This window comes from Gasterosteus aculeatus, chromosome 12 (assembly GCF_964276395.1).
Source record: "Gasterosteus aculeatus chromosome 12, fGasAcu3.hap1.1, whole genome shotgun sequence".
Classification (NCBI taxonomy): Eukaryota; Metazoa; Chordata; class Actinopteri; order Perciformes; family Gasterosteidae; genus Gasterosteus; species Gasterosteus aculeatus.
The window spans coordinates 18,158,512-18,184,301 of NC_135700.1; the positions used below are offsets into that span (position 1 = coordinate 18,158,512).

At 44.0% G+C, this 25,790-nt stretch overlaps 1 protein-coding gene across 9 annotated transcripts; it reads left to right on the forward strand.

Moving 5' to 3' along the window:
* Nucleotides 1-364: 364 nt before the first annotated feature.
* On the forward strand, nt 365-17,532 carry LOC120833721 (protein mono-ADP-ribosyltransferase PARP6). Of its 9 annotated transcripts, none has more exons than XM_040201125.2 (23): nt 365-696; nt 2,031-2,180; nt 2,578-2,655; nt 4,445-4,539; nt 5,053-5,113; nt 5,318-5,408; nt 5,569-5,635; nt 5,839-5,988; nt 6,905-7,055; nt 7,405-7,536; nt 7,735-7,830; nt 8,072-8,164; nt 8,428-8,553; nt 8,747-8,812; nt 9,147-9,214; nt 9,500-9,548; nt 9,709-9,821; nt 11,131-11,203; nt 12,840-12,909; nt 13,836-13,915; nt 14,239-14,302; nt 14,921-15,005; nt 15,744-17,532. In XM_040201125.2, the coding sequence occupies exons 2-23, from the start codon at nt 2,178-2,180 to the stop codon at nt 15,844-15,846; spliced, it is 1,914 nt and encodes a 637-aa protein (XP_040057059.1). In that variant the 5' UTR covers nt 365-696; nt 2,031-2,177; the 3' UTR covers nt 15,847-17,532. The 9 variants fall into 9 exon arrangements, 7 of the variants coding, with proteins under 7 accessions (XP_040057059.1, XP_040057084.1, XP_040057093.1 ...); XM_040201150.2 differs by having other exon boundaries at nt 8,750-8,812; XM_040201159.2 differs by having other exon boundaries at nt 7,483-7,536.
* The last annotated feature ends 8,258 nt before the right edge of the window (nt 17,533-25,790 follow it).

Consider the following 25,790-nt stretch of genomic DNA (forward strand, 5'->3'; position numbering starts at 1 on the left):
GAACAAAGAATTTAGCCTGCAAAAAAGTAAACTGAAACATTTAAGTTCTCCACTTTCACTTGTTACGGAAATAAAATATACTGACTGTTGAAAGATGTTTCATGATGTAATGTTAATTGCATTAATTAATCCTGCACTTCTTCATCCATCTAAATTCAGTGCAGCTTTATTTTTAACCCCGTAAGACAAGAGACAAAACATCCATCGCCATGGCACGCCTGCACAGTAATAGACACTGACTTATGCAATCACCCATGCAGATGCATGAATAGAGGCCGACATTTTTCCTCAGTCCTTCCTCCCAGCAGCAGTGCAGTCAGCTGCAGGTCACATGACTGGCTCGCCTGGACTCACTGAGCATGCTCAGAGCAATCAGTGTTGTCAGGCAAAATATAAGACAGCAGTAGCAGGCAGAGATCTGCAACAGATAAACACAAAGGCTCTCACACACACACACACGCGCACACACACACGCCAGCTGGATTGCACGCAGACGCGCACAACCACAAAGCGAACGGAGAGAAACACGCTGCACGATTGTTTCTCCGCTTTCTCCCAAATCCTATTTTAATGGGCTTCTTGTCATTCAAACCTGCAGTGGAATACAGACACCGAGCGGGAGCGGAGCAGGTGTGCCCTTTAAGAGGGAGAGCGGCCGACGCGAGGACGGCATCCGAGTCTCCATCCTCCGTGGAGGTAAGTGTGGACGGACGGGGGTGAGGGTGCAGAGGAGGGGGGAGAGAGAGGGGGGTTGTTAAATATCATCTGAATCTGGAATGGGGACGACGGTGATAGATGTGTTTTTGTGTGTGGTTGGGGGGGTGGGGGGGGGTCTATTGGTATGTGAGACTGTGAGACGACGGAGGCTGTGAGAGCGGTGGGGGGGGGGGGGGGGGGGGGCATGGGTGTAGATGATAGAAGACGAGCTGAAGTGGAAGATAGTTACGTCATAATAGGGTGCATATCATGATGTCTGGAAGGGTGTTTAATACAACAAGAAAAAAAAAGGTAAGTAACAAGAAAAAAAGAAAGGACAGGTACCGGCAACAAAGACAAACGCAGCATTCGTGATTGATTTGATTGATGTAGACAATCAGCCAGTCCAAGGTTGACATGGGGTCAGTATTATTTGTGAGTCCAGTAAATAAATAGGAAATGAATAACCGGTGTCCAATTATTGATATTATCCCATGCATAGCAAAGATGCCTTCATGCTTTTTAAAGGCAGTCTACCCTTTTGTGCCAAGCTCCGTTGCCATTGAGTCTTTGTTTGCACGTCTCATGAACCGTTGCCGATGAATATTAAAAAATACCTTTTATTCTTTGGGCTTGACGGGCCGCAGACATTATAAAGTGTCATTTGTATTCTGATGCTGCAGTGTGAAATATGCAAGTCAGCATCTTGCAGCTTTCGGCGCCGTTTGAACGGACACCATGCTCCTTGTTTACATGTCTGACACAAAATGTGACGGGCCGCCATGAAATGCAGTGTGCCGTGGCCGCCTCTGTCACAGCGGCGATGATCTGATCTTGATCTCGAAAAAAACGACTATGATTTCTCAGTCAACACCGTGTGCCAACAACGCACTACTGATTTTGCAAACACATGAGTTTAGTTTACATAGTGGTTCAACCATTTGCTTTCCATTTATTTGCCAAGAGCAACAACGTCGGCCCAACAATGTTCTTACGTAATTCGCTGTGCCTCTATTACGGCGTTTAACCTTTGGCGTCTTTGTATTAGCAGATCAGATCCTGAAAAACAAACAACAACAAAGAAATAAATACATCCCGGGTACTGAACGTACAGCACATATCTCCCACTCATTCTCTCCACGGTGATTAATGCCACTCTGAGAGGAGGCAGAGATGGCTGTTGCTAGGATACATGGCAAGGTGAACGCAGACCATTTAAAGAAAAGAGGAGGAGGGCACCATTTACAAAGCACGGCAGCACTAGAGATGGCCGCTTTGTTTCATGTTCTCATCCATTACTGAATTCTAATTTCTATTTCTCTTTGGTCTTGCAGTTCTGACAAGCGCGAGAAGGAGAGGAGGGTCGGCCAAAGCTCTCCGGCTTTCTGTTATTGTTCTGCCACCTGGAAAAAGGGCTGCAATGGTCGGCAGAAGTGAAAGGCCCAAACCCGTCTGAGTGAGCCTTATGAACAACAGAACCAATGGTAAGACAGCTGGGATTCTATTGTTGTAATAACCAATGCATACCATTAACCCGTGTCAGCCATTCATGGTTAGTTGAAGACAAATTAACTGGTAAATTGAGTCATGGTTATTTTTAAAGCAGTAAAAAATATATATTTTTTATTAACTCGGCACTGATTGTATTTTTAAGTGTTCCTTTGAACTCTTTATACCTGCGGTCTTTTAAAAAAAAAAAAAATAACGCCTCTTCATCCCTCTTTGAGACGCTATATAAAGCAGCGTTTTGAAGCTGGGTGTTTTGAACGAGAGGCTAAATTGGGAGATGTGAGAAAGGACGTGAGATGAAAGGACGGCAGAGAGGTTGTATTTTCTTTGCGCTCCGTTAAAATGACCTTTTCACAATGTTGGTGCCCACAGGACATCAAAGCCCAGTGTTGGACAGACGAGGAGTCGGACGGGGAGAACGAGTCAGAACAGTTCCTGTACGGCATACAGGTACAGCAACGGCACCGTATCCGGCCTGACTCTGTTAATCTATGTGTTCAATGTGGTATTTGTCCATCAATCATTATCATCTTTTTTACTTTCACGTTACCTTTTTTTTGTTTACCAGACACTATCTTTCAGGGTTTTGACCTGATCTTAGTACCAGACAATAATTGGGGAGTTATTCTTTTGATGATTGTGGATATTCTGACCAAATGTGACGGCAGTGTGGTGAATAGTTGTTTTTTCTTAGTGGTGCAGAACAGATGGACTCGCTGGCTGACATTTCTATCTAAATGACTCACCGCTGGCCAGGAAAATATTTAAATGAATCTGAAGCATTGAGATTCTAAGAACGTTTATGTAAACTGATAATAGCAAATATACTGTACTATGTAGTACTTTCACCCCATGTGACCTTAAATATCAATCTCATGCGGGAAACACTGTCAAAAATAATTTTGTAAAGTTCAACGCTTTTTTCCCCTTTAAGATTTTAATCTGTTATCATCCTATTTCACTTGTTATCTTCCAAGCCGTGTGATTGAAGGGTAAATCCAGTCTGGGATTTTAAGCTCATTTCTATGCAGTCAGAGAACATGAAAGGAGCTTTGTAAAGATAGGGATGAAAGTGTAGGGTCTTTTCTACACAGAGGAGAGCTGAGGAGAAGAGAGTCTGAAGTTCATGTGCCTACAATGAGAAATGTGCAAATGATTTCCTTCGCAAAACCGTTTGTTACTTCCTCTTAAGATGTTACATTACGTAACTCTCTATTTCACTGCCAAAATTAGACGCGCTTGATGTTCGATGAGAGTTAGGAAATGGTATGGAGACGGGTCACAGAGACACATCGAGTAGCTCAGCTCATTTAGAAAAAAATAGTGAGCTGTACTATGGACAGTGGGGTGATTAACAGTGGGTTAAAAGAAAGGATAGAGGTGTCAACGGGACGAATGGTTGAAATGACAAACAATAAGTACTATTTAGGTAATTCTAATATAATGGCTTAAATAGATAGCTGAGTAATGTATAAACAATTACAACATTTAGCTATAAGCAGTTGATGAATAGTTGAAATTGATAGTTAGAGGAATTTAAAGTATATTTCTGAAGTATAGTTGTAATAATGTCTGTGGATAACTTATTACATTTTACAATGTCTGTTGAATATTCTAAGTAGACTAAGATCTTTACCACATCCATCGTTGAGATAAATGTTATAGATGGGATTGATCAGCTAGATCGAGAATAAGAAAGGGCAATTTGCCCTGAATATGCCATATTCAGCTCTTCTGGTTAATACACAACAAAGCGAGTCTGTTGTTTTACATGTATTCTAAAAACTTGACTAAAAAAAGCAACCACATCTGCCATTGTTTCTAGTTTCTATTGTTTTTGTGTACTTGCGGCGTCTGCTATCATTTACTTGGCTTTTTGTACGCGATTCATCGTCTTTTAAACATTATTTTCTATTAATATTCTGCATTTTATATAACCTTCTTTGCATGATACTCGCTCTACTCCTTCCAATCGTCTTTTCAACTGTTTATCAGCTGGGTTTTTTCTTTCTCCAGACAAATTTTTATGTTGTGTGTTTCTATCACTGTTTTAATGACTAATTTAAAATCCATCAAAGGGACCGTCAGGTACAATCTAACACTCCCACATTTACAGTGATGTTGATCATTATAAATTGCCCATTCAAAATAAATAAATAAATGTCTGCAAAATGATGGGCGGTGCACCTGAAGGGTGCTTGGATTCCTCTGAGAAGGCTTTGCATGCTGCTTGTCACAGGGGAGCTGCGCTGCCGACCTGTACCGCCACCCTCAACTGGATGCAGATATTGAGGCAGTAAAAGACATCTACACTGACAGTGCTGTCTCTGTGAGGTACAGCACAGATACACAGCACATCGCACACTCACGCACACGGGCACAAATTCAAAGTTGGTGTTTTCTAATGTTTTTTAACAGAATTTTTCAATGCAAAATTCAGAGCATTACTATTTGCATCCACACGGCGCCAACCGGTGCCGGTGGCTAGCGTCTGGTGATGCTAACAGTGCTAACAGCCAAGTGACGGCAGTGTAGAGCGGCAGATATTTGCTGACCCCTCGGGAATACCCACATGTGCTAACAATCCCAATCCCTGGGATTACAACGCACACAGAGGGAGGGTAACACAATGCTCTGCTCGGATAGACATTAATACACTAAACCTTTCCATTGCAAATAGTTGTTTGATGCTACACTAATGCTCTGAATATCATAAAGATAACCTTTTAACTAGCCTTTGTTTGGATAAATATTTTATCTTTCAAGGGATAACCATTTGAAAGTGTTGGATTTAATGCAATCCATTACCTACAACACATCAGCTGTGTCTGTTGTGTCTCTGAACAGGGAGTATGGAACCATTGATGACGTGGACATCGATCTTCATATCAACATCAGCTTCTTAGATGTGAGTCAGCATTCTCCTCCCTCTGCACCCCCCCCCATGTCCATTTTTATTCCAACGTTGACATATTGCAAAGTAACACATCATTTATAATGGATTGTATGCTCATAATTTATTTATGTAATGAGAAATGGCCCAAATTAGGATGCTAACTCTGTATATGTGTGTGTATGTGTGTATGTTTGTGTGTGTTTGCGTTTGACTCAGGAGGAGGTGGCGACAGCTTGGAAAGTTATCAGAACAGAGCCCATTATTCTGAGACTGCGCTTTTCTCTTTCTCAGTACCTCGACGGACCTGGTGAGTAAAGATGTCAGTGTGGATGTTGATTGATTTTAGGTATTAGCTCCACTCACAGAGCGCAGGAGGTGAGTACAGTATGTGCTGTACAAGAGGGAGAGTGATAGAGATCGTCCGTGTGTCTGTGCACTGTGTAATGGTGTTAGTCATCTTTACTCAGAGCCATCAGTTGAAGTGTTCCAGCCCTCCAATAAAGAAGGCTTCAGCTTGGGCCTGCAGCTCAAGAAGTAAGTCATGTGATTTGCATCATGCAAAAGCATGCGATGCAACAGAAACACCAATCACAGATGATTTATTTTTCAGTGTTTGGTTGCCTAATCCAGACATGGAAAAAATAGCAATACATTCAAACAACAAAAGTAGGTGATTTAAGGAGTATAATTCACTCTGTTAAATATCTGCTTGGCTCTCCTTATTTGTACCATGGCAGGATCCTGAGCACATTCACCTCACAGCAGTGGAAGCACCTCAGTAATGAGTTCCTCAAGGCCCAGCAGGAGAAGAGGCACAGCTGGTTCAAAGCCGGCGGAACCATCAAGAAGTTCCGCGCCGGGCTCAGCATCTTCTCCCCCATACCCAAGTAGGTCTCTTTACCACTGTATATGTGTGTGTATATATATATATATATATATATATATATATATATATATATCAGGGCCTTCACACCCTCGTGCCTGTGTTTCATGTACGGCATGCACAGCAACAATTTTTGGCCAATGATATTACGGATACATATGCTTCTAATTTCATTACAAAATGAACATGTCTGTTGTTTCCAGCAATAGAGCGCATAAGTTATACTGATATTGTGAGGCTTGGTTTTAATACGGATGTCTGCAAGCACAGATTCATTAGTAATTGTCTTGATTTATTTTCTATTATATTTCTTATCTGAACAATCGCTCAGGGAGAAGAGCACGGACTAATTAACCTCAACTGTATTAAGGCTATTTTTATGTTATTTTGGCATTTTTGTGTGCTTTAGTTTTCAGTAGGTAGATATTGAATGAAAGATTGAAAGATGAAAGATTTCCGGTTTGGAGATGAAGGAAAGACTTGAACTGCAGCAAATACGACACGCAGGGAAAAGAATCTCTGACACCGCATGTTGCGGATAGATATAAACCTAAAACATGACACGCTCAAACCAACCTCCCCAAACTAGGGGGCGAAGTACCCTTCTCAGCCCCTTTCTGGCTCTGCAATGCTTTGACAGTTATGGGCGCACAGGGATTGAATCCCGGCCCACCCGACAGAGGTCAGGCTCACTAACCGCTCACGTGGTGACATCCTCACAGGAGTGTCATGTCAAGACGTGTACACGTCTGCACACGTGTAATGAGAGTGATGGTGGAAGAAGTGGACCCTGGTTCAGTGTGGGACTCGCGCTCCCGCACAGACAGATGTCATGTATCAAACATAGTATCAGAGATTTTGCTACTGTGGAAAATGTCCTATGAAGTGATGCACATGAGTTGTGTTTTGCTCTTTTCCAGGTCTCCGAGTTTTCCTCTGATCCAAGACACAGTTCTGAAAGGGAAGCTGAGCGTCCCTGAGCTGAGAGTGACCCGCCTGATGAACCGCTCTATCTCATGCACCATGAAGAACCCCAAAGGGGAGCTTTTCAGCTACCCACCAAACAGCCAGGTCAGTTCCCGTTTGAGTAGCTCAGCCATGCTTCTCTCACAGTTAGGCACTATTGATTTTAACTTGAGTAACTGACAAATTGCCACTATCCTCCCACTTATCCATTGAACGTGTCTCACTCACATCTCTAGCTGCTGATGTAGAAAGTCACGATGCCATGACTTAAAATGTTCAATGTTAATTTCACGGCACTATATATTTCTGTTTTTAATCCACTGTGATTCACTCTGACCCTCCTCTCAGTCACCCGCCACCCGCACTGTTCCCACCCGAGCCTTTCCTTACCCTCTACCGTGACCTGGCTGGTGCGCCCTTTCCCATAATGCTTTGTCTTCACTTGACTCATCAGACTGTGGCTGTCCCGGCGGCCAGGGCCCCTGCGCAGATTACCACGAGGCAGCTGATTGAATTGTTTTTCTCATCCCAGGCGGGCGGCCACTGCAAGAACATCCCTACCTTGGAGTATGGCTTCTTAGTGCAGGTTAGACCTCAAAGGGATATTGGCTGGCAGTGGCAAGGGGTGGGGCCAACAGCAGCATTTGTTGTCCTATTCCATCACAACACCTTAGGCCGGGCACGATCGCGGTATAAAATTGTATTTTGTGACGATTCTGCCACCGAACTAGTCCTTATATTCCTTTCATATGATAACTGGGAACACCACTTTCCTCCGAAACAGATAATGAAGTACTCAGAGCAGAGGATCCCCACGCTCAACGAGTACTGCGTGGTGTGTGACGAACAGCACGTCTTTCAGAATGGATCCATGTTGAAGGTATTAAAGATGACAAAGAGGTTTAGAAACCGTATTGGTTAAAAGAGAAACGTTCTGTCTCGCTTCGTAATACGATCCCGTTGATGACTTTGCCAAAATTGTAGTTGTGAGGCAAACGGATAAAGAATAGTAGAGTGTCAATACGTGTGGGCATGAGTGTACTTGTTTGTGCGTAGATGTGTAGAACACAATGAAAAGGGAGCGTTCTCATCCCTCTTTCTGTGCACGTGTGCTTGTGCAGCCGGCAGTGTGCACGAGGGAGCTGTGCGTCTTCTCCTTCTACACTCTGGGTGTAATGTCCGGAGCTGCAGAGGAAGTGGCCACCGGAGCAGAGGTGACAACAAAACAACTCGTATAGCGCATGATGTAGTTCTGCTTTTTTGCAATTTTCTTTTTTTTAGAAGAAGGTGTATATAATGTAAAATAAACAAGACGCAAACATCAAACCCTGCCACATGGGACGATGCTATTTTGTTATTATTTGAAATTGAAATGCACTATGCGGTGGGTTCTTTAGTCTTATCGAATCAATAAAAGGATAAAAAAAACACCTTCATGTGAAGGCCTAAAACATAAATCCATAACACTTCCCTGCAGGTCGTGGACCTACTTGTGGCCATGTGTAGAGCTGCTCTTGAATCTCCCCGTAAAAGCATCATCTTTGAGCCCTACCCATCAGTCGTTGACCCCAATGACCCCAAAACTCTGGCCTTCAACCCAAAGGTCAGCATCCTCAATACAAGAATTGTGATTTCTAGCTAAACCAAGACACGCATTTCATTTTGAACATTTGAACTATTTGGATGTAGTACCAATTGTTTGGCAAACCCTTATCAATACAAGTGATTTATATGTCTGTATGTTGTTCCCTCTCTCATTGCATACAATGGATGTTCGGCTCAACCGATGAACACAGAAGAAGAATTATGAGAGACTGCAGAAAGCGTTGGACAGCGTCATGTCGATCCGGGAAATGACCCAGGTACAAGGAGAAGATGGGATGGGAATGAAGGAAAGGGCCAAGGGAAATAGGCTGCAGATGGCTTCCATCATTTATTTGTTCTTTTATATAAGATCAGCACATGCCCATTACACAGTCCTGTATTTATTAGACAGTTTGAGGTGTGTGGGGTCTTTCCCAACTTTGGTTTTCTATATTACTTATTTACCCTGTAGCTTGACTGCATCTGTATAAGGTCTAAAACACATAGTAGGTTTAGATCGAAACACACACGCTCATTTGGCTTTGGGGAAAAAAATCCTGAAAACCCAGAACAACATCTGTGTGTGTGTGTGTGTGTCTGTGTGTTTTTCAGGGCTCTTATCTAGAGATCAAGAAACAGATGGACAAACTCGACCCTTTGGCCCATCCTCTGCTACAATGGTGAGTAAAGGGTCTGTTTGCACTGCTTTACACATGTTAGTTAAATACCACAATTATACTTACAGGCTTGTGCCACTTGGCGTTGTTCTCGAAGGATATTTTGACATTTCACAGCAGGAAGTGACGGCTAAATTCCATGTGGCCATTGTTAATGTTCAAAGTAACAACCGTGTTTGACTATTTTGACGAGTCCAAATGGCCTATTGCGTCTCAAGCAAAGTGGCAATGCCTCATTTTTTGCCTTATTTGATTTATGTTTTGCTCATCCCTCTTGTCTTTTTGCAGGATTATTTCCAGTAACAGGTCTCATATCGTCAAGCTGCCTCTGAGTAGGGTAGGGAACCAGAAAAACGTCTCCTCAAGAGCCGATTTTTAAAGAGTATTTTATTACTGCTACATTATGTCATTCAATGGTTCATACTCACTCTCTATCCGTCTGTTTGTCTCTCTCTCTCTCTTGCTCTCACTCGCCCCTTATGATCTCATTGTGATAGCAACTGAAATTCATGCACACCTCCCACCAGTTCCTGCTGCTCAGCAGCCCCCCGGCCAAGGAGGCTCGTTTTCGCACTGCCAAGAAGCTTTATGGCAGCACCTTCGCCTTCCAGTGAGTCCACTTTGCTCCTCTCTCTGACTGACAAATGTAGAGCATTCATACAAGCTCTACATTTTCATCCAATTGAAGCCTATAGAGTGTAAAGCTACAGTTACAGGCTTGAAATAATTTAGGCAATTAAGAGAAATCTGAATTTTTTGGTAGTTATTTTATTGTTTAGCTTGTGTCTGTCGAGAAAATATAAAAACGTATTTTACATAACGGATCTCAAATTAAGCATACTCACTAAAATGCATGCATCATTTGGCCTAACCGCAGTACAGACTTTGGAACATGAACACGTCTCAGTGTAACACCTGGTCATCCTGTTGCGGAATGGGGGAGATCTGTGTTGAACCATAACAAACAATGAGCACAGAGCAGTGACCATTCTCTTGGACACAGCGCCCACCTTGCTAAGCCAGCACGTGGAGCCAGCGATACCAATGAGATTTGTACCGTAGCAGATGGGGCTTCGCTAAATATTTTACATGCACGCGGCCCATCTGGGCTCTCTCGCTTGGGTACGGCTCACACATGAGCAGCGCTGGCGGTCTCTCTTTTCTTGCTTAATTTCTTGGTTAATACAAAAAAAATATGAACAGGAAAAGACAAATTTGTATGTCAGCTTGGCTGCCGTCTTTTACTATAAATAGAAACATTTGAAAATAAAAATACATTTTCCGTCAGATTAATGAAAACTGCCAAGATTTAGAAAGGAATCCACGAACAGCTGATACTTGTAATTAAAAACTTTTCCCTGTTCCTTTGTTATACTTTTTATACGAAAAAATGATGCTACTTCAAAACTAGTTAAAAATAACAGCAATTGTGACTGCGCTCTCTTTGTTGTAAGACAGCCAGATATCTCCTCTGGGAGACGTATTAAAATAGCACATCCTGTCCTGAAAGGCAGCCGTGATGGGTTGTCATCTTTGATCTTTAAATATTAAATTACATATATTTGGAATTCTTTGATATAGAAACAGATGACAACAGAAGCTTTGTGGTTGGCAGTTTTAAAAGCAATGCAAATAAAATGATAAAGTAGAACACTGTAAAGCTAAGTAATAATGCACATTTTCAAGCACAGCTAATTACATAACAATAAATTAAATAACACTCAATCAGCTCCCTTTTTCCGTCCCTTTTTGGAAATCAAAGGTCACGGACAAAATGTGCCACGCAGAGTCACTTTGAACAGAATGGATCCGGCCCACGGCACACCAGCGGTTGCAGCCCGAGATCCGCGCTTTTCTGTATTCACGCAGCGCTTTCATCTGTTCCTTTCTATCTCTCCCTCTCTCTACACTTGCTCTAGTGGTTCCCATATAGAGAACTGGCACTCTGTTCTGAGAAATGGACTAGTCAATGCCTCCTATACCAAACTGCAGGTACGTAGCCCTGGCAGTTGGCTGGAATTTACGAAGCATCTCCTCTCGGACAGCGAGCCTGCTCTCCGATGGAGCAGGCTCGCTGTCCGGCTGATTCATTTTTGCAGTTAATGGATGCCAGCTTCCCTTTTCGTCAGCTTTGCCATCGGCATCTTAGCGAGCGGGGGGCACACGGGTAGATTTTCCTGACCAATGTCGGCTGCTTTGTTTTGCTTTTGTCGACAGCAGCAGACAGCACGTCTCTCCCTGTAGAGGGACAAAGGGGGAGGAGGGGGGGGAGGCTGTGGTGTTTGCTGTGACGTCGGGAGGCTGCCTGTGTGCCCTGTCGGGGTTAACCACCTAGAGCAATGAGTAGGCTAGGTCTGAAGCTGATGGAGGCAAAGGACAAGCCCCCGGGGTAGTAAGTATTGACTCAAGGTGGGTGTGGCCCCCCGCAAAGGTCAGTAACAAGCATCGGTTGCTGGGTCAGGAAATCGCTTAGTTGATACCAGATGGGTAAAATTGATCGAATGAGGGACGGAACTTCACTTCACTTCTTTCACAGCAGAAGCAGAAAATGTTACTTTGCTTTTAAGGTCTGCGTCCGGATCTTTGTATTGTTTTGCCAAGGTTGTCTTAGCACTTTGGGAACCAGAACCGTGAAAGATTCATAAATAAATAAATCAAACAGAAAAGAAGAAGGGAGCACAGAAGTGTCTCATTTGCACAATACTGCAGATTTGACTGAATGCAGATGAAAAACAATTAAACATGAAAACTCTCAAGGATTTGTGGGCCGTATTCACTCGCTCATGCTGATGTCTTTAATTTATGACTTCTTTGTTCTCCAACTTTTTCAACACTCTTCCTTTGAGATTGCCTTAGTGCCTATCTGCCTCCTCCTCCTCCTCCTCCTCATTTCACCTTAAGCATTGACACCCGCCTTCCTTGGTCATTGTCTTTCACGAGATGACATCGCACAAAACCACTTGTCTATCGTTCCTTTTTTGATTTCTTCCAGATGTGCAAAAGTCCCGACCATCTCCCTCACATTTCATTCCCAAACTATCAAGGTGCTCCTCGTTCTCCCTCTTGTTTCTCCTCTGGATCACTTTGGTTCGTCGACAACTCATCCATGTCGCAGCTGTGGTCCTTTTTGTTGTCCTCATTCATTCTGGACGTTCTTGTTTGGATGCTCAACATCATTGTCAAGTCGTCCTCATACCGAGCCAGCATTTTGTGGTCTCATTTCAGCATTGCTTGAATTCCTGAAACATCCCGTCCACAAATTCCATTCACAAAACTCAAAAAATCTTCTCTGCACGCATTATTTTGCAAGGAGAAAATATGTTGGCAGCTTAAAAGTGAGACTGTGTGGTTTATTGAGTATTTTCAGTGAAAAAATAAAAATCCTTTCTCTCTTTGGCTCTCTGCTACACACTATCTCTGGATATGTGTGTGCGTGTGCATTTAGTGTGTCTGGTTGGTGGTGTTTGTCAGGTAGACTGTAGCAGAAACGTAAAGATCCCTGACTTACACTTCCCTAGATGTAACTACAGTGTGTGAGTGCATTTGTGTGTCTGGGTGTATCTAAGACGTTGTCCTGTGCAACTGCTCAGTGACAAATTCCTTCCTTCCTGCTCTTTTCAAACCCAAGCTGCACGGTGCAGCGTATGGAAAGGGCATCTATCTCAGCCCCATCTCCAGCATATCTTTTGGATACTCAGGTAGGGAACTGCTCATTCCTCGCCACTCAGTCCCCCCCCTCCCCCTCCCTCCTTCTACTTATGTATTCCACCATGTTGACTGGGTACGCGCATTGTTTTTAAAACAGCCTGATCATCCTGGAACACTTCATTTTTCACATGCGGGAGCTTCCCATGCGGTCCCAGTGTGCTGCTCTGTGTTGTGTGTTGAATTTGGGTGCTGTGCTTTGGGCCTTTTTTCTCTCTGAGCTTGTGCTGCGATACCATACCATACCATACCATACCATGCATTGTGTCCTGGCTGTGTGAAACGGAGCCGTCAGCGGATCTCCGTGTGTTACTTTGTACTGTTGTGGGAATTTTGCACTACTTTCCGATCACAGGGTGGGGCTGAAGAGGCCATTCAACGTAACTAGTCTTTACCTTACTTCCCCCTGCAATTTTTTCCAGAAACACAATTTTAAAGGTTGGTTTTAAAGTCCCATCACGATCCTGCTGCTGATTTTGTGGACATGCCAAATGCAAGTTCCCTGTTTAACTGTTTTAACACTATCAGCCAACTCCGATGTCACAGTGTTTTGAAGATCAACGTGGAATTCATTTTTATAAGTTAGGGTGGGAAGAAAAAACAGCAACAGTTGCTGCCCTCAAAGCCATTTGCCTTACTCAGTCGTTGTTAAAGCAAAGCCCATTAATCATGCTTAAGCTGATTTCATATTTTCCTAGAACTGCAGTTTTTAAAAAGAGAACAGCATCCCTTGCTGGATCAGCTTATGTGCAGGTAGTATTCACTGGTATTTCGGAACAACCTTCACACGAAGGTTAGAGCTTTGGGTAATAATGTCTCTGTACAAGAAGGTCGAGACCACTGGAGGGAATTTTTTTTACAGCTTGAGTGACGTGAGGTCGTTCAGGGTTGTTTGCTGTCTGTGTGCTGCTTCCTGCAGGAATGGGGAAAGGACAACACCGCATGCCCACCAAAGATGAACTGGTGCAGCGTTACAACCGCATGAACACCATACCGCAGGTGGACATTTTACATCCTCCTATTTTCTAAATAACACATTTTGAATCCTTCATACACAAAGGACCACCAACCAGACGTGGAATCATTTGAAGCCTTTAACGATATCAACATGGATCACCAGATGATGAATATTGTGTGTTATTAGTTTATATAATTAAATATTTTATATATTCAGCATAACCTGCTTCTGACAATTACACAATGGATAGTTTAAGTGTGTAATTCTCATTGTTTCCCTGTGTATCATCAGCAGCATAGTTTATTCATGGTATTCACTGACGCCTGATGGAACTGTTGTCTCTTTTTTTTTTTTTTCCCAATAGAGTCGTCCAATACAGTCACGGTTTCTTCAGAGTCGAAATCTGAACTGCATCGCTCTGTGTGAAGGTAATCGTTGGCAGAAGCTATTATATGTGAGATCTTAGGTTATAGTAAATATGTTGCATTAGTATATTTGGTCGTATGGTGACAAATGAAATACTAAAACTAAAACATACTAAAACAACAGAATATTGTTATATTGATTAATATCCCAGTTTAACAGAGTTTAGAGCATCATTATCCTTTGCACTGTGAGATATTTTCCCTGGGAAATCGAGCAATGCATAGTTAAAAAATGTTACTTTTTTTTTCATGAGGCTTAGCACATTATGGAACTATGGAGGACAACTACAAAAAAGAGCCAAACAGAAAGAAAAATGTCACAAGTTAGATCATTCAAATCTAAATTAAACTAGGTAATTTGGAGTGGATTAATGTGCCGTTAAATAGGGCGTAGCATTTATTGTGAAAGCATCATCATTATACGAGAAAGAAAAAATACAAATGAAGAAAAGATAAACAAAGAAAGGTTGAGCATCAGTTTCTAAAATAACTGGGCCCTCAAGCTCTACAGCATCTCACGCAGTATAATATTATATAATATGAACGGCAACATTATTCCTTGCAATGGTAAATAACTAGAAAGTAATGTACAAAATAAAAAAATGCTTCTCTCTTCAACAGTTATCACTTCTAAGGATCTGCAGAAACATGGTAACATTTGGGTGTGTCCCGTTTCGGACCACGTCTGCACTCGTTTCTTTTTTGTGTAAGTATTTCAGACACTTTGAAACTCCTCTCCTGATTTCTACATAAGCAATGCATAATTACCAAAGTCGTCTGCTGCAGTTTTCCCTCACTGCTCACTGCTCATCTAAATCATTTTAAATTAACCGAGAACAAGTGACGGTTGAGGCGTGTTACCGCTTCGCTAAACCGGGTTGCCATTGAGCCGTATCAGTCCGATGTTTTTAAAACTGTGTTTTGGAGCTCAGCGAACGGCACACGGCATCCACGCTGGCTGCTGATGTCATAGCTTGGGACACAGGCCCTTCGCCGGCGGACAACGCCTATTATCATGTCTGCTGTCTTCTGAGTTGGAAATTAGATGTGAGATGGCCTGCAATCAAATTCAAATCTCAGCTAAATATAATTTAATTCTGACCCTGTTCTCGGCGTACGGTCGTGTTTCTCTGCCTGAGGAAGACGTTGATACGATTACAATAAAACCCAGAAGATTTGTTGTGCCAGACCTGACAGCGCCCTTTATAAAATCACTGCAATTCACAAGACGCTCATTTGTCTATGGATAGGTTACCTTTCTATCATCGGTATAATGTTTTGCTGATGTAAAAAAAAAAGAAAACTATTGCTGCGTTTCTTAAAACTGGGCCCTTACACCACCAAGTAGTAGAAATATTGAGCTAGTGAGCGAGAGGGTTTGATACAATCTCAGGCAGCAATTGAAAACAAAGCATATGTCTACTCGTCTATTGATTACGTGCAGGTATGAAGATGGCCAAGTAGGAGATGCCAACATCAACACCCAGGAGCCTAAGGTGCAGAAGGAGATCATGCGTGTGATTGGGACCCAGATCTACTCCAGCTAATGCCGGTTTCCCATGAGCCTCTCTGGCGGCAGGCAGACAGCGAATGTTTTGGCGAGCTGACCTCGGGCCCGACACCGAAGGCGGTGGGGAGCTCTTGAGCACATTATTTATACTGTTGTTGTGTTACGGCCCTTTTCATTTTCATTTCCCCTTCTGCAAGCGGCTACACATTTCATGTTCAGATTTAACCTGGTTAGAGGCGGCCTGCTTTTCTCAGTTAAAGCACCAACGGAGAAGAAAAGGCAGCAGTCACTGCTTTGGCTCTCCACACATGTTCCATAGACTCGGCGTTCCCCTTCCTTTTGTGCACTGACTGATCTCGGATCATTTGTACTAATTCTTTTTATCATTTCTATTTGTGAAAAAGAAAAGTAAAAAACGAATCATTCCAAACATTAATTAGATCCCTTTTGTGGCAAATAATCGATGGATTTACATGCACATTACTGTGTTTGCAAAAGCGTGTTTTCTGGTGGGTTTATTAAATATGATTTGACTAATGACATGAATTACGGTCCGTGACATGGTTGATTGAGGGGCGAGCGCTGCTCTGTCATTTTGTCCCTGTTCACTCCCAGAATCCAATAAGTGAGGTGTGGCTGGAACTCATTTTACATACACTGAAGGCACTTTTTGGTAACATTATCAAATGTAAAAATTCAGCTGTCGAATTTATTTTACAGAATCAGGACAGTTTTCATTATTAGAGCACTTTCTAACCCTCACAGTTTAGAGTTAACAAAGAGAACTTTTATCCAGCTGGACGGGTGTGACATAGAGGCCTCAACGGTCACTCAAATGAAATAAAAAAGACTACAATGAATTTAATCTTTGGCCGTGTTATATATGTTGCGTCTGATCCAGGTTCACAAAGCTACTACCACATTCTGTCACTGGTCTTCACCCTTTCTTTATGTTCAAAAAGGGAGATTTTTGTGAATGAACAACACTTCCCATTGGAGTCACAAGTTAGAAAAGCCACTGTACAGGATCATGGACTATTTTACCGAGCGATCTACTAGCAGGATCCAGTGCAGGTGAGCTCACATCCTCACCCGAAGGACGCTGGATGTTATCGATCGGCATTAATGTGCTACTCTATTGTTTCTCCTTGGAGAGTGGCAACCTTGTATAGCTAATCCAGTTTATCAGTTAGTCATGTACTGTATGTATGTATGTATGTACGTGTGGGTTTGTATTTTCTTGACATTATACTAGGGATTGCACTTATTCAACGTTTGCCTAAACTGGGAAATGGACTGTCCTCGGACCTGCAGCAGAGGGTAGTCAGAGACGAGTGGTCAACGGATTCATGGCCTCAGCGAGACGATAACATCCGACATCTTAACCCTGTCTGGGCTGAGATGGGCTTTTGGCGTCTCCTTGGACTAAAGATTCCGGCTTCTCGACGGACTTCAAGGCACTGAGATGGTGGATTGCAGAAAAAGGACATTGGACAGAAAGAAGTGGACATTTAAAATTCACTCACTGTACGACTGTGCTCAGTAGCTGATGGCTGTTTTGTCCAACAGGCTTCGGCCGCGAGAATCTATTCTCTGGCTGTCGGTCCCTGGAGAATACTGCTTTCACAGATGATGTTGACGACAATGATGGTGATGATGACGATGATGATGAGAGGCGATGATGCAGAAAAATATAAATAAAGCCTGATTTTGCACAGTTTTACATACGGTCTACTTTTCTTTGACGGCTCTGGCTGAAGCTTTTTATTAGCATTTTGGGCAGAAGGGGGCACCATTACTCCACCAAAACAAAGACTCACTTCTCTATTTCCTCGCAAGGCTATTATTAAAATCAAATCATAATTTCACAGTATAATTACTTGAAAAGGTTGATGCATTTGGAGGTGAAGTATGATTTTTTTTACGATTGTACTTTTCTTTCTTTGGATACTACAACGCACACAAACAGTGTTGAGTTTTTTCCCATTTACCTTTTGTTATTTTATTCTAGTCGTGTATACTACACATATAACTGTTATATAACAACATTGGGTCAGAGTAAATATATATATTATGCATCAGATTAGCATGAGCAATACTAGCTCTCTAAAAATAAATAGCTATATATTGGTTGTACACCACATCCTCCTAAACTTACTTAATAATTAAAGTAAATAGACCACAGTCCCCCAGCTTGATTTCCTGATTCAAACATATTTTCATTTGAAAAGTTATTGATTTAGTTCTGATGGAGGTGGTGCAGGAAAGACCAATATGTGATGTACCTACCGGCTTGCTAAAGCTACATCTAATCGATTGATCGCATCACAAATTCATCCAAGTTCACATTGATTTCCTCAAATCTAATCTCTGCTGTTTGAATATGGCAGGGTTTGCTTTCACCTCGGAGAGAGCAGGTCACTAATAGTTGGTGACGAGCCAATTGCTCACTCTGTCCTTCCGCTCTCTCTTTCTCTCTCTCTCGCTCTCTTTCTCTGACCACAGAGAGCTCTCCTCTTTCAAACCAGCTGAACACGTCTCCCGGCACTCTGCTGGAAAAAAAAAAAAGTCAAGTCTGATGGCTGTTTTGGCAAAGGAGGCCCTGTGTGTCTGTGTATGACAAGTGCTGGGTGTGTAGAGAGCATGGCATAATCACGGGGAAGCTGAAGCACTCATGGGCCCTTGAAAGGCACTTTATGTGTGTATTTGTGGCTACGGTAATTGGGCCCCTCCCTTTGTAAGCTGACCCATTTGACAGGGCCCTGTGGCTGGGCCCGTGTTACCGATGTTCTGCGTATGTGTGTGTGTGTCGCTGTGTGACTACCACACTATGTGTATGGTTCACGTGTTGCTATGATCTCTGAAACCCGGCCCTCATGTTGGACACGGTCCCCTGGTTTGGCTGCGTCCCCCATTACCGACGCCAGCTGGCTGGTGGCACACAACTGCACATCGCTTCGATCCAACCGGGGCTTGGTCGTCCTGCCACAGTTCAACCGTCGGCCACTGGGGGGAGCTGTGGTGTTATTCTACTTTGCTTTCTTTGCATACTTAACGCAAACATACACACACACACACACACACACACACACACACACACACACACAGGCGCACACAGCGGGCGCTAGCACACACATGCAGGTAAACACACATACTACACAGTGTTTGTTTGGTCAAATAAAGGAGTAGTGACGGGAGGACAGAAGGTCATCGAGGGGGTCTGGCCTTCGGCGGAAGGGGCCACTCCCAACCTCCTCCTCCTCCTCCTCCTCCCCTGCCTCAGTAATAAGTGTGACCGTTTGATTTCTGCACAAAAGGAGCAATTACAGGGAGTTGTTTAATCACCCACACTTTTATTGAGCTCGGGGTCTCTTAGCTTGCAGCTCAGGCCCCCGCCGCCGGCAGCAGCGGGCGACAGAAGTGACAGAGAAGGTCGGTGGTTTAACGGGGCGCGAAGGGGTCTCGTTTGAGTTAAGACTTTGCAGGCCACTCTGCACGCTGCAGAGGCCCCCGGGACGGAGACAAAGAGGCAGACGGCACGAGAAGACAAGCTGGCCAGCCAGGCAGAGAGATAGATGGACGTAACGCAGAGGCGGAGACTACAGAGGCCTGAGTTTGGGGGACTTATCAGAACGGGACCCACTTTATTTGCCAAATGGGATAAATGTGCAGGAGTTCCTCGTGTGTTTGCGCTGAGATACGGCGTCAATTTATGGAGTGACACAAAGCAAAAGAGGTACATGGCAGTGGCACTTGTTGAGCAGGAGATGCGCTATCTAACGCTGTTGTTTCTCTTTTTTCCTTTATTTGAAATGCCTGCAACGAGCTCTGGTCTGATCAAAGCACAGACGTGATTCCTGAACCTTTCAAGCAGTGTAGCTTGAGAGGACTTGTGCGGACCCTCTGAGCTCAGGGATGGCATACAGAAATGTGTTTTAACAGGGAGAGGGAGAAGAAAAACAACAGAAATTCGATTTTCTTACTTTACAGTCAGCCCGGAGCACCAGTAAGCCCAACTCCCATTCAAAACAGTACCAAGAACTGTCAGTGTTGGTGCCCTTTATTGAATTTTCAGCCCGGGTGTTACTCTATATTTGTGTGCATGCCGAGTGCCACCTCCCTCTTCGGCCTGAATGTGAATGATGGAGTACAAGTTCTTGCCTTGTTCCTCAGAGATGGCGAGGATGGTTATGTGAGGCGTAAAAGAAGGGGGTGGCAAAAAACGACCAAGGTGAGACAGGTCTGTGTGTGTGTGTGTGTGAGGGGGGGAGAAGAGAGGGAGAGGCAGAGGGAGGAAGGGAGTACACCATTGCCGCTCATAAAGCCAACAGCTGTGTGGGTAATGTTTTGTGACACCGAGGCTCTCCGAGCCCTTCTGTTTCCCAGAGAGCTCGGAGACGCCGTATTCCGTCGTCACAAATGGCTCTGTCATTCACCCCCTAAGTCTTAATTATCGCTCCCGTTTTCTTTTTTTTTCTTTTTTTTTGGGCCACGTTCTGCTCAGGATCCATCTGCACGCTGTATAATTTCCACGCCGCAATTTACAAGTGGCATTTATTACAATGGCCTCCGCGGCATCTCCTCTTTAACACCGGCAGCCCTTTGCTGAAAGACGAGAGTGGGGGGGGAAACAAAAGAGCAGTGCAATCTGGCAGCAACAGGGCCCACCCTCAGTTCCCTCACATCTCTCTCTTCTGCCCCCCCCCCACCCCTTCCTCCCACCCTCATCTGTATCCTTGCTCTGTAGTACTATCTCTCCACCCCCGTACTACAAATTTTTTTTGCGCTTCTGCTGCTGTGTGTGTGTGTGTTTTTCCCTTTGTTATTAATTTAATTTTTATGGGATCCACAGTCCTCGTACAAACCGCCCCCTATCTGCCTCCAAGCAGAGGAAAAGGAAATAGCTGATGTTGATTTTCTTTCCCCCCCATCGTAATTCATTTTGGATTAATTCCCCTGTCTTCAGAGACAATCCTAATTCTTTATTATTTCCACTTCACAGGCTTGATGACATCCCCATATCCACATATCACATCCAGGGGAAACTTTGCACCCAGCAGACCTTCTTGTTTTCTCCTCTCTTTTCCCTGTCTCCCCCTCCTCCCCCTCTCTTTCTTTCTTTGTGATGCTCCTATGTGTCTCTCCCACTCATTTTTCTGTCTTTCTATCCATTCCTCTACATCCTTCAGACTTTGTTTTTCTCACCAGAGTGAAGTTACTTGTTAGTTTCCACCCAGCCGCCGGGCTCCCATCTTCTCAACAGGAGTCGACCGCCTGTCTCACGCTCTCACACACGCCACATCTTTCTTTTAATACCATATCATGTGTGCGCGTGTATGTACTGCACATGTTGCCTATGTCCTCATTCAAAGTGGAATAAAACAAAGTGTTCATTGCCTTCAAGTGCGGCGGAAAAAAACCGAAAACGTACTTCATTGTGTCACTTGCCTTCGCCTCCTCGTGTAGCGCTCCACAGTACTTGTCTCCGACTCCCTCACTCCTCTCTACCGTTGGAGATGCTCGTTGGGAGATGGACACTCAAGCACATCATATAGCCGCTCTCCTTCAACCTTCATGTCTTGCCTCTCTATCTTTTTCCCTCCCGGCCTCTCTTCCCCCTCATCTCTTGCCTCGTGATTTTCTGCCTCTGCACTTCACTCTCCCCTCTCACACCTCGTCCCCTTTTCCTTATCTTTCTCCCCTCTGCATCTCCCTCTCTGTTTTTTTTTCCTGTCGACCTTTCTGCCTTTCCAGGTCTGTTTCTCTCTGCTTTGTGATGCCTCTGTATTTTTTTTCCGGGTCGCGTCAGGCTGTGTCTCAAATCAAATTCTTCAGGTTTTTAGTGACCATTTTCGCCGCTGCCGCTGGTGCTCTCCTTTGTCCCACATCTACCGAGCACTCACGCACACACACACACACACACACACACACACACACACACACACACACACACACACACACACAATGTCCCATCTCCAATTCACTATTAAGTGGGCCCAGAATTTCCCCTGAGCTCTGGTATGGTGGCGGCCGCCTCTGGAGTCCGGCTGTGCTAGATGTGTTGTCTGCTCCCTTACCATTCAATTACCCTCCTGTAATCTGACAGGCTCCTCATGGCCTGCACCGGGACAATCCCTTGTGTGTGTGTGTGTGTGTGCCTCTTTTTCTATGTGTCTGCCTGATGTTATATCTGTCTCTCTGAGTGTATTCCTTCTGTTCAGATACAAGGAGAAGCATGGATTCTTTTGCATTGTTTCCTTTTCTTTTCGAATTCTTTCCTTTTTACTTCTAGTCTAGATCTCTTCACGGAAGTCACTTGACATCCTGCTGCACCCACAGAAACACACAGAATAAATAAAAAGTCTCACATTTTGTTCTCTTATGTTCTGCTACTATTTTGCCCTGCGATCGACCTCTTATTCCTTTATCGCTCTTTTTCACAGCACATTACTCAGCCCTCTCTCTCTCTTTGTCCATCATTTTATTAATCACTGTTCTTGTGTTCGTGTTTTCCTTTTAAAAAAAAAAAATTCCATCTACTCCCTGTGTCTCTTTGCCCCCTCTCTCGCTCTTTCTGTCCTCACCAGGCAGGCTGGCGCTCGGTGTTGACCTGAGAAGGACTGACATTCAGAGGCCGGTCCCCTGCCTGCAGCACTGACATTTCTGCCAGACTTTGATGGCGCCTTTGAACAGAGATGTGTGGAGGGAAGAGCTGCCTGTCTCTCTCTGACTTCCAGCAGCACCAGCTCTGCCTCTCCACCACCGAGAGTGAGATGTACTGTAGCGGGTTGGTCTCTTGTCACAAATGCAAGGCGCACATGAATAGAGTTTGCACGTCTTTACACGCCTGAAATCATTTATTTGTTCCCATTTACTGCACATTTCTGTTTCTTTCACACACCCCCTGCTGGGACAAGTTCAAAGACTCTCATCGCTCCCCTTCTTTACAACTGGCGTAGGGCGAGGGAGCATTGGAGGTGACCCGGTTATCTCTCCCACCTCTCCCCAATCTAACCAACTTCCTCCACCCCCCACCCCCCCCCCTCGTGGGAGGCCTTCAAAGACACCCATGTAACCCCGAAGCTCCTTTCCTCCTCCTCCTCAATGCATTCCAATCCTCTCTAACCTCTCCTCTGTGCGGCACACTCCCTTTGTTATCCAGTTATCGGAAGCTTATGAAACACAGAGGATAAAAAATAAATAGAGCCAAAAGATTGCTTGATGGGGGTTTGCTCTTCTGACAATCAGTACAGCGTGATGTAAAAACGGCGCTCTGCTCCGCTATTCAGCGAATGCTGGTTCTCAGCCAAGCTGCCTGCTCTGGCACATTCCCTTCCCGCTCTGCTGTCACTATGGGAAAATGGGATTTTTTTTCTTTTTCATGTGTTGGAGGTAGGGACCAAAGCATGTGGTGTTCTGTGAGTCTAATTATAATGACTTGGCTATTTTGCTATGCGATGGTCTCTGAGTGGTGGATGAGAATTGAAACACTTAATTTTGTTTTGCCCGGCTCCTGGTCTCTGTGGAGTTGGACTGAGCTGAGCCTTGATGAAAGTGTGGATTTGACAGCTGTGCATGCATGTGGATGCATATTTGTTTGTGGGTGTGCATGTGTACGAGTGATTGCACGCCAAAAAATGTAATAAGTACCTTAATTTGTATTCAGTCCTGTAGTCATAAATAATGTAACTTCTAAAACAGGGGCATTAAAATGTCCTGACCACAATGTGGAGAAATTGTGGCGCCCTTGTCGGGCAGTTTATCAGCTTAGTTTGACTTGACTCATGTTGCTTTTATTGATGTTCCTCTAAAGAAGGATGAATCTGATTTCCCAGACCCCTTGATGAAAGATACACTGCCAAAAATGTCCATCTTGTCTTATTTCATCCTATCTGTCTTTAAATCAGCCATCTTGCACAGAATAACAGTCTGGCTTTTGTGAGGAAAATGTACTTGTGACTAATACAACCTGTTCGCCTTCAAGGACATTGTTAGATTAACTGATATTTTCTTGAAAAGCCAGCAATATATGATCTTGTTTGAAGATAACGCCACTTCTTTGGAAGAAAACTATACAACTACAGAACCAACGTTCTGTGAAAAGACATTATAGTCAGCAAAACTAGTGTGTACATTAATTGCATGCATTTATCAAACTTGTTCTGTTAAATGATTGAATAAAATAAAAAAACAGTTTGTACAACTTATATGGCTTTTCAGATGTGTGTTGTTCATTGAAATCCTTGTTTGTCAGTAACACAGAAAAAGCATCCTATATTTCAGAAGTTGTACTGGTAAACCATGGTACTACCTACTCCAACGATACCGTTCAACTACCCTGATTGTGTTTAAGAAAGATGTGTAGACAATTTGTACCTTGCTGCATTTGTTTCCGTGTGTGTATACGTGTGTGTGTGTGCGTGTCTGTGTATGTCAAAAAAAAGGAAGTGACAGTCCCAAGCCCTTTAAACAGCTCTGTGGCCCAGCAGCATAGCATGATTCCACCTCTGCCTTTCTTGCCAGGTCCCCCCCACCTTCTCTCTCCTCCCTCCAAGCTGGGGGCCCCAGGGTGCCTGCAGCCTGCCTGTACTGGGCTATTGATTGGGAACAGGGCTGCAGCTCACCTGCTAATTGAAAGCCGATTGGGGCCTTGGGGCAGAGCTGTAAAACAGGCCCCGCGTGGCATTAAAAGCTGAAGGCTGACGGGCCACTGTAAATCCAGAGCTGCTAATGGTGGTGGAGTATATCCGTCTGCGTTAGAGCTGGATGACAGTGTGTGCGTCTGCGTGCCCATGTGTGCGCGAGCATGTTATATAGAATATGTGCACGCGTAGATGATGTTAACGCATGAATAGCACGTGTGCGGAGGTGAAAATGAAGTACTACTTAAGCAAATGAGTTACTTTAAAGGAAATGTTATGTTACTCAAGTAAAAGTACTTGTGTACACAACTCCTAATGTTCAAACCGACAAAGTAGTTGGCATAACCAGTCCACTCTAGTCACAAAGCTCACACACCTCACTGAAGGTAGAAGATCCTCAGTAAAACCACCAGGTCCACCATGAGTGCGTTAAAGACCAAGCTTGTCCTCATGTGTAGGTACCAAGGTCACAAGTGTGCTCAGCAAGCATGCATGAGATCCCGAGCAAGCTCGCCGGGGGGGGGGGGGGGGGGAGCATTAAATCATGACACACAATTCAAACGTTTGCACGTCCTGAAAATCCAATTTCCTCATCTTAAGATCCACTTGGTAACGCAGATATAACCACTGCAGACTCTTGTAGCTGTTTGTGGGTCTTTTGATCCATCTGCAAAAACGTGCCTTTGTAATTACGATCCCTTGTATTATATTATTCATAGGTTAATGTCTTTTTCCTGCGCTTGATGTTAAGTAACTTCAGATCTACACAGAATTTCCTATTCCCAGGCAGCTAGCGGGCCGCACCACAGTTTCCCAAAACGCAATATGATATTCTTTCAAATCTCTGCAGATTTATCTCCGCTGCAGCTGCGGATTCGTCTTCCAGTTTTTCACACAGTTTATCAGGACGTTTTCATGCGACTTTTGTTTTTACTTTGTAACAAAACGTGACTTGGAATGTTGAATTGCTACATTCCAATCAGACCAAAAAACATAGACACTGTGACAGTACCACAGTAAATGTTATTTGTTTCTTCTAAGACTGTATGCGTGCGTTTCTGTGTGTATGCATATAGACACCGACATCACACACGCGCATGCAGCTCGCTCATGGTGACAGTCTGGTCTCCAATGGCACCAGGAGAACAGTCTCGTCTATAATGGACACATCCTTCCGCTTTCTTCAATCCTCCTGACAACAGCAGCAACAGCTCTTCATCCCTCCAACCCTCCCTCTCTTCGTCTTCCTCCCTTCCTCTGGCTGTCTCTACGTCTTTTGTCTCGGCACGAGTCACAACTGTGATCCTCCGCCGAGACATAAGAGCTTGAGCTGGGTTTC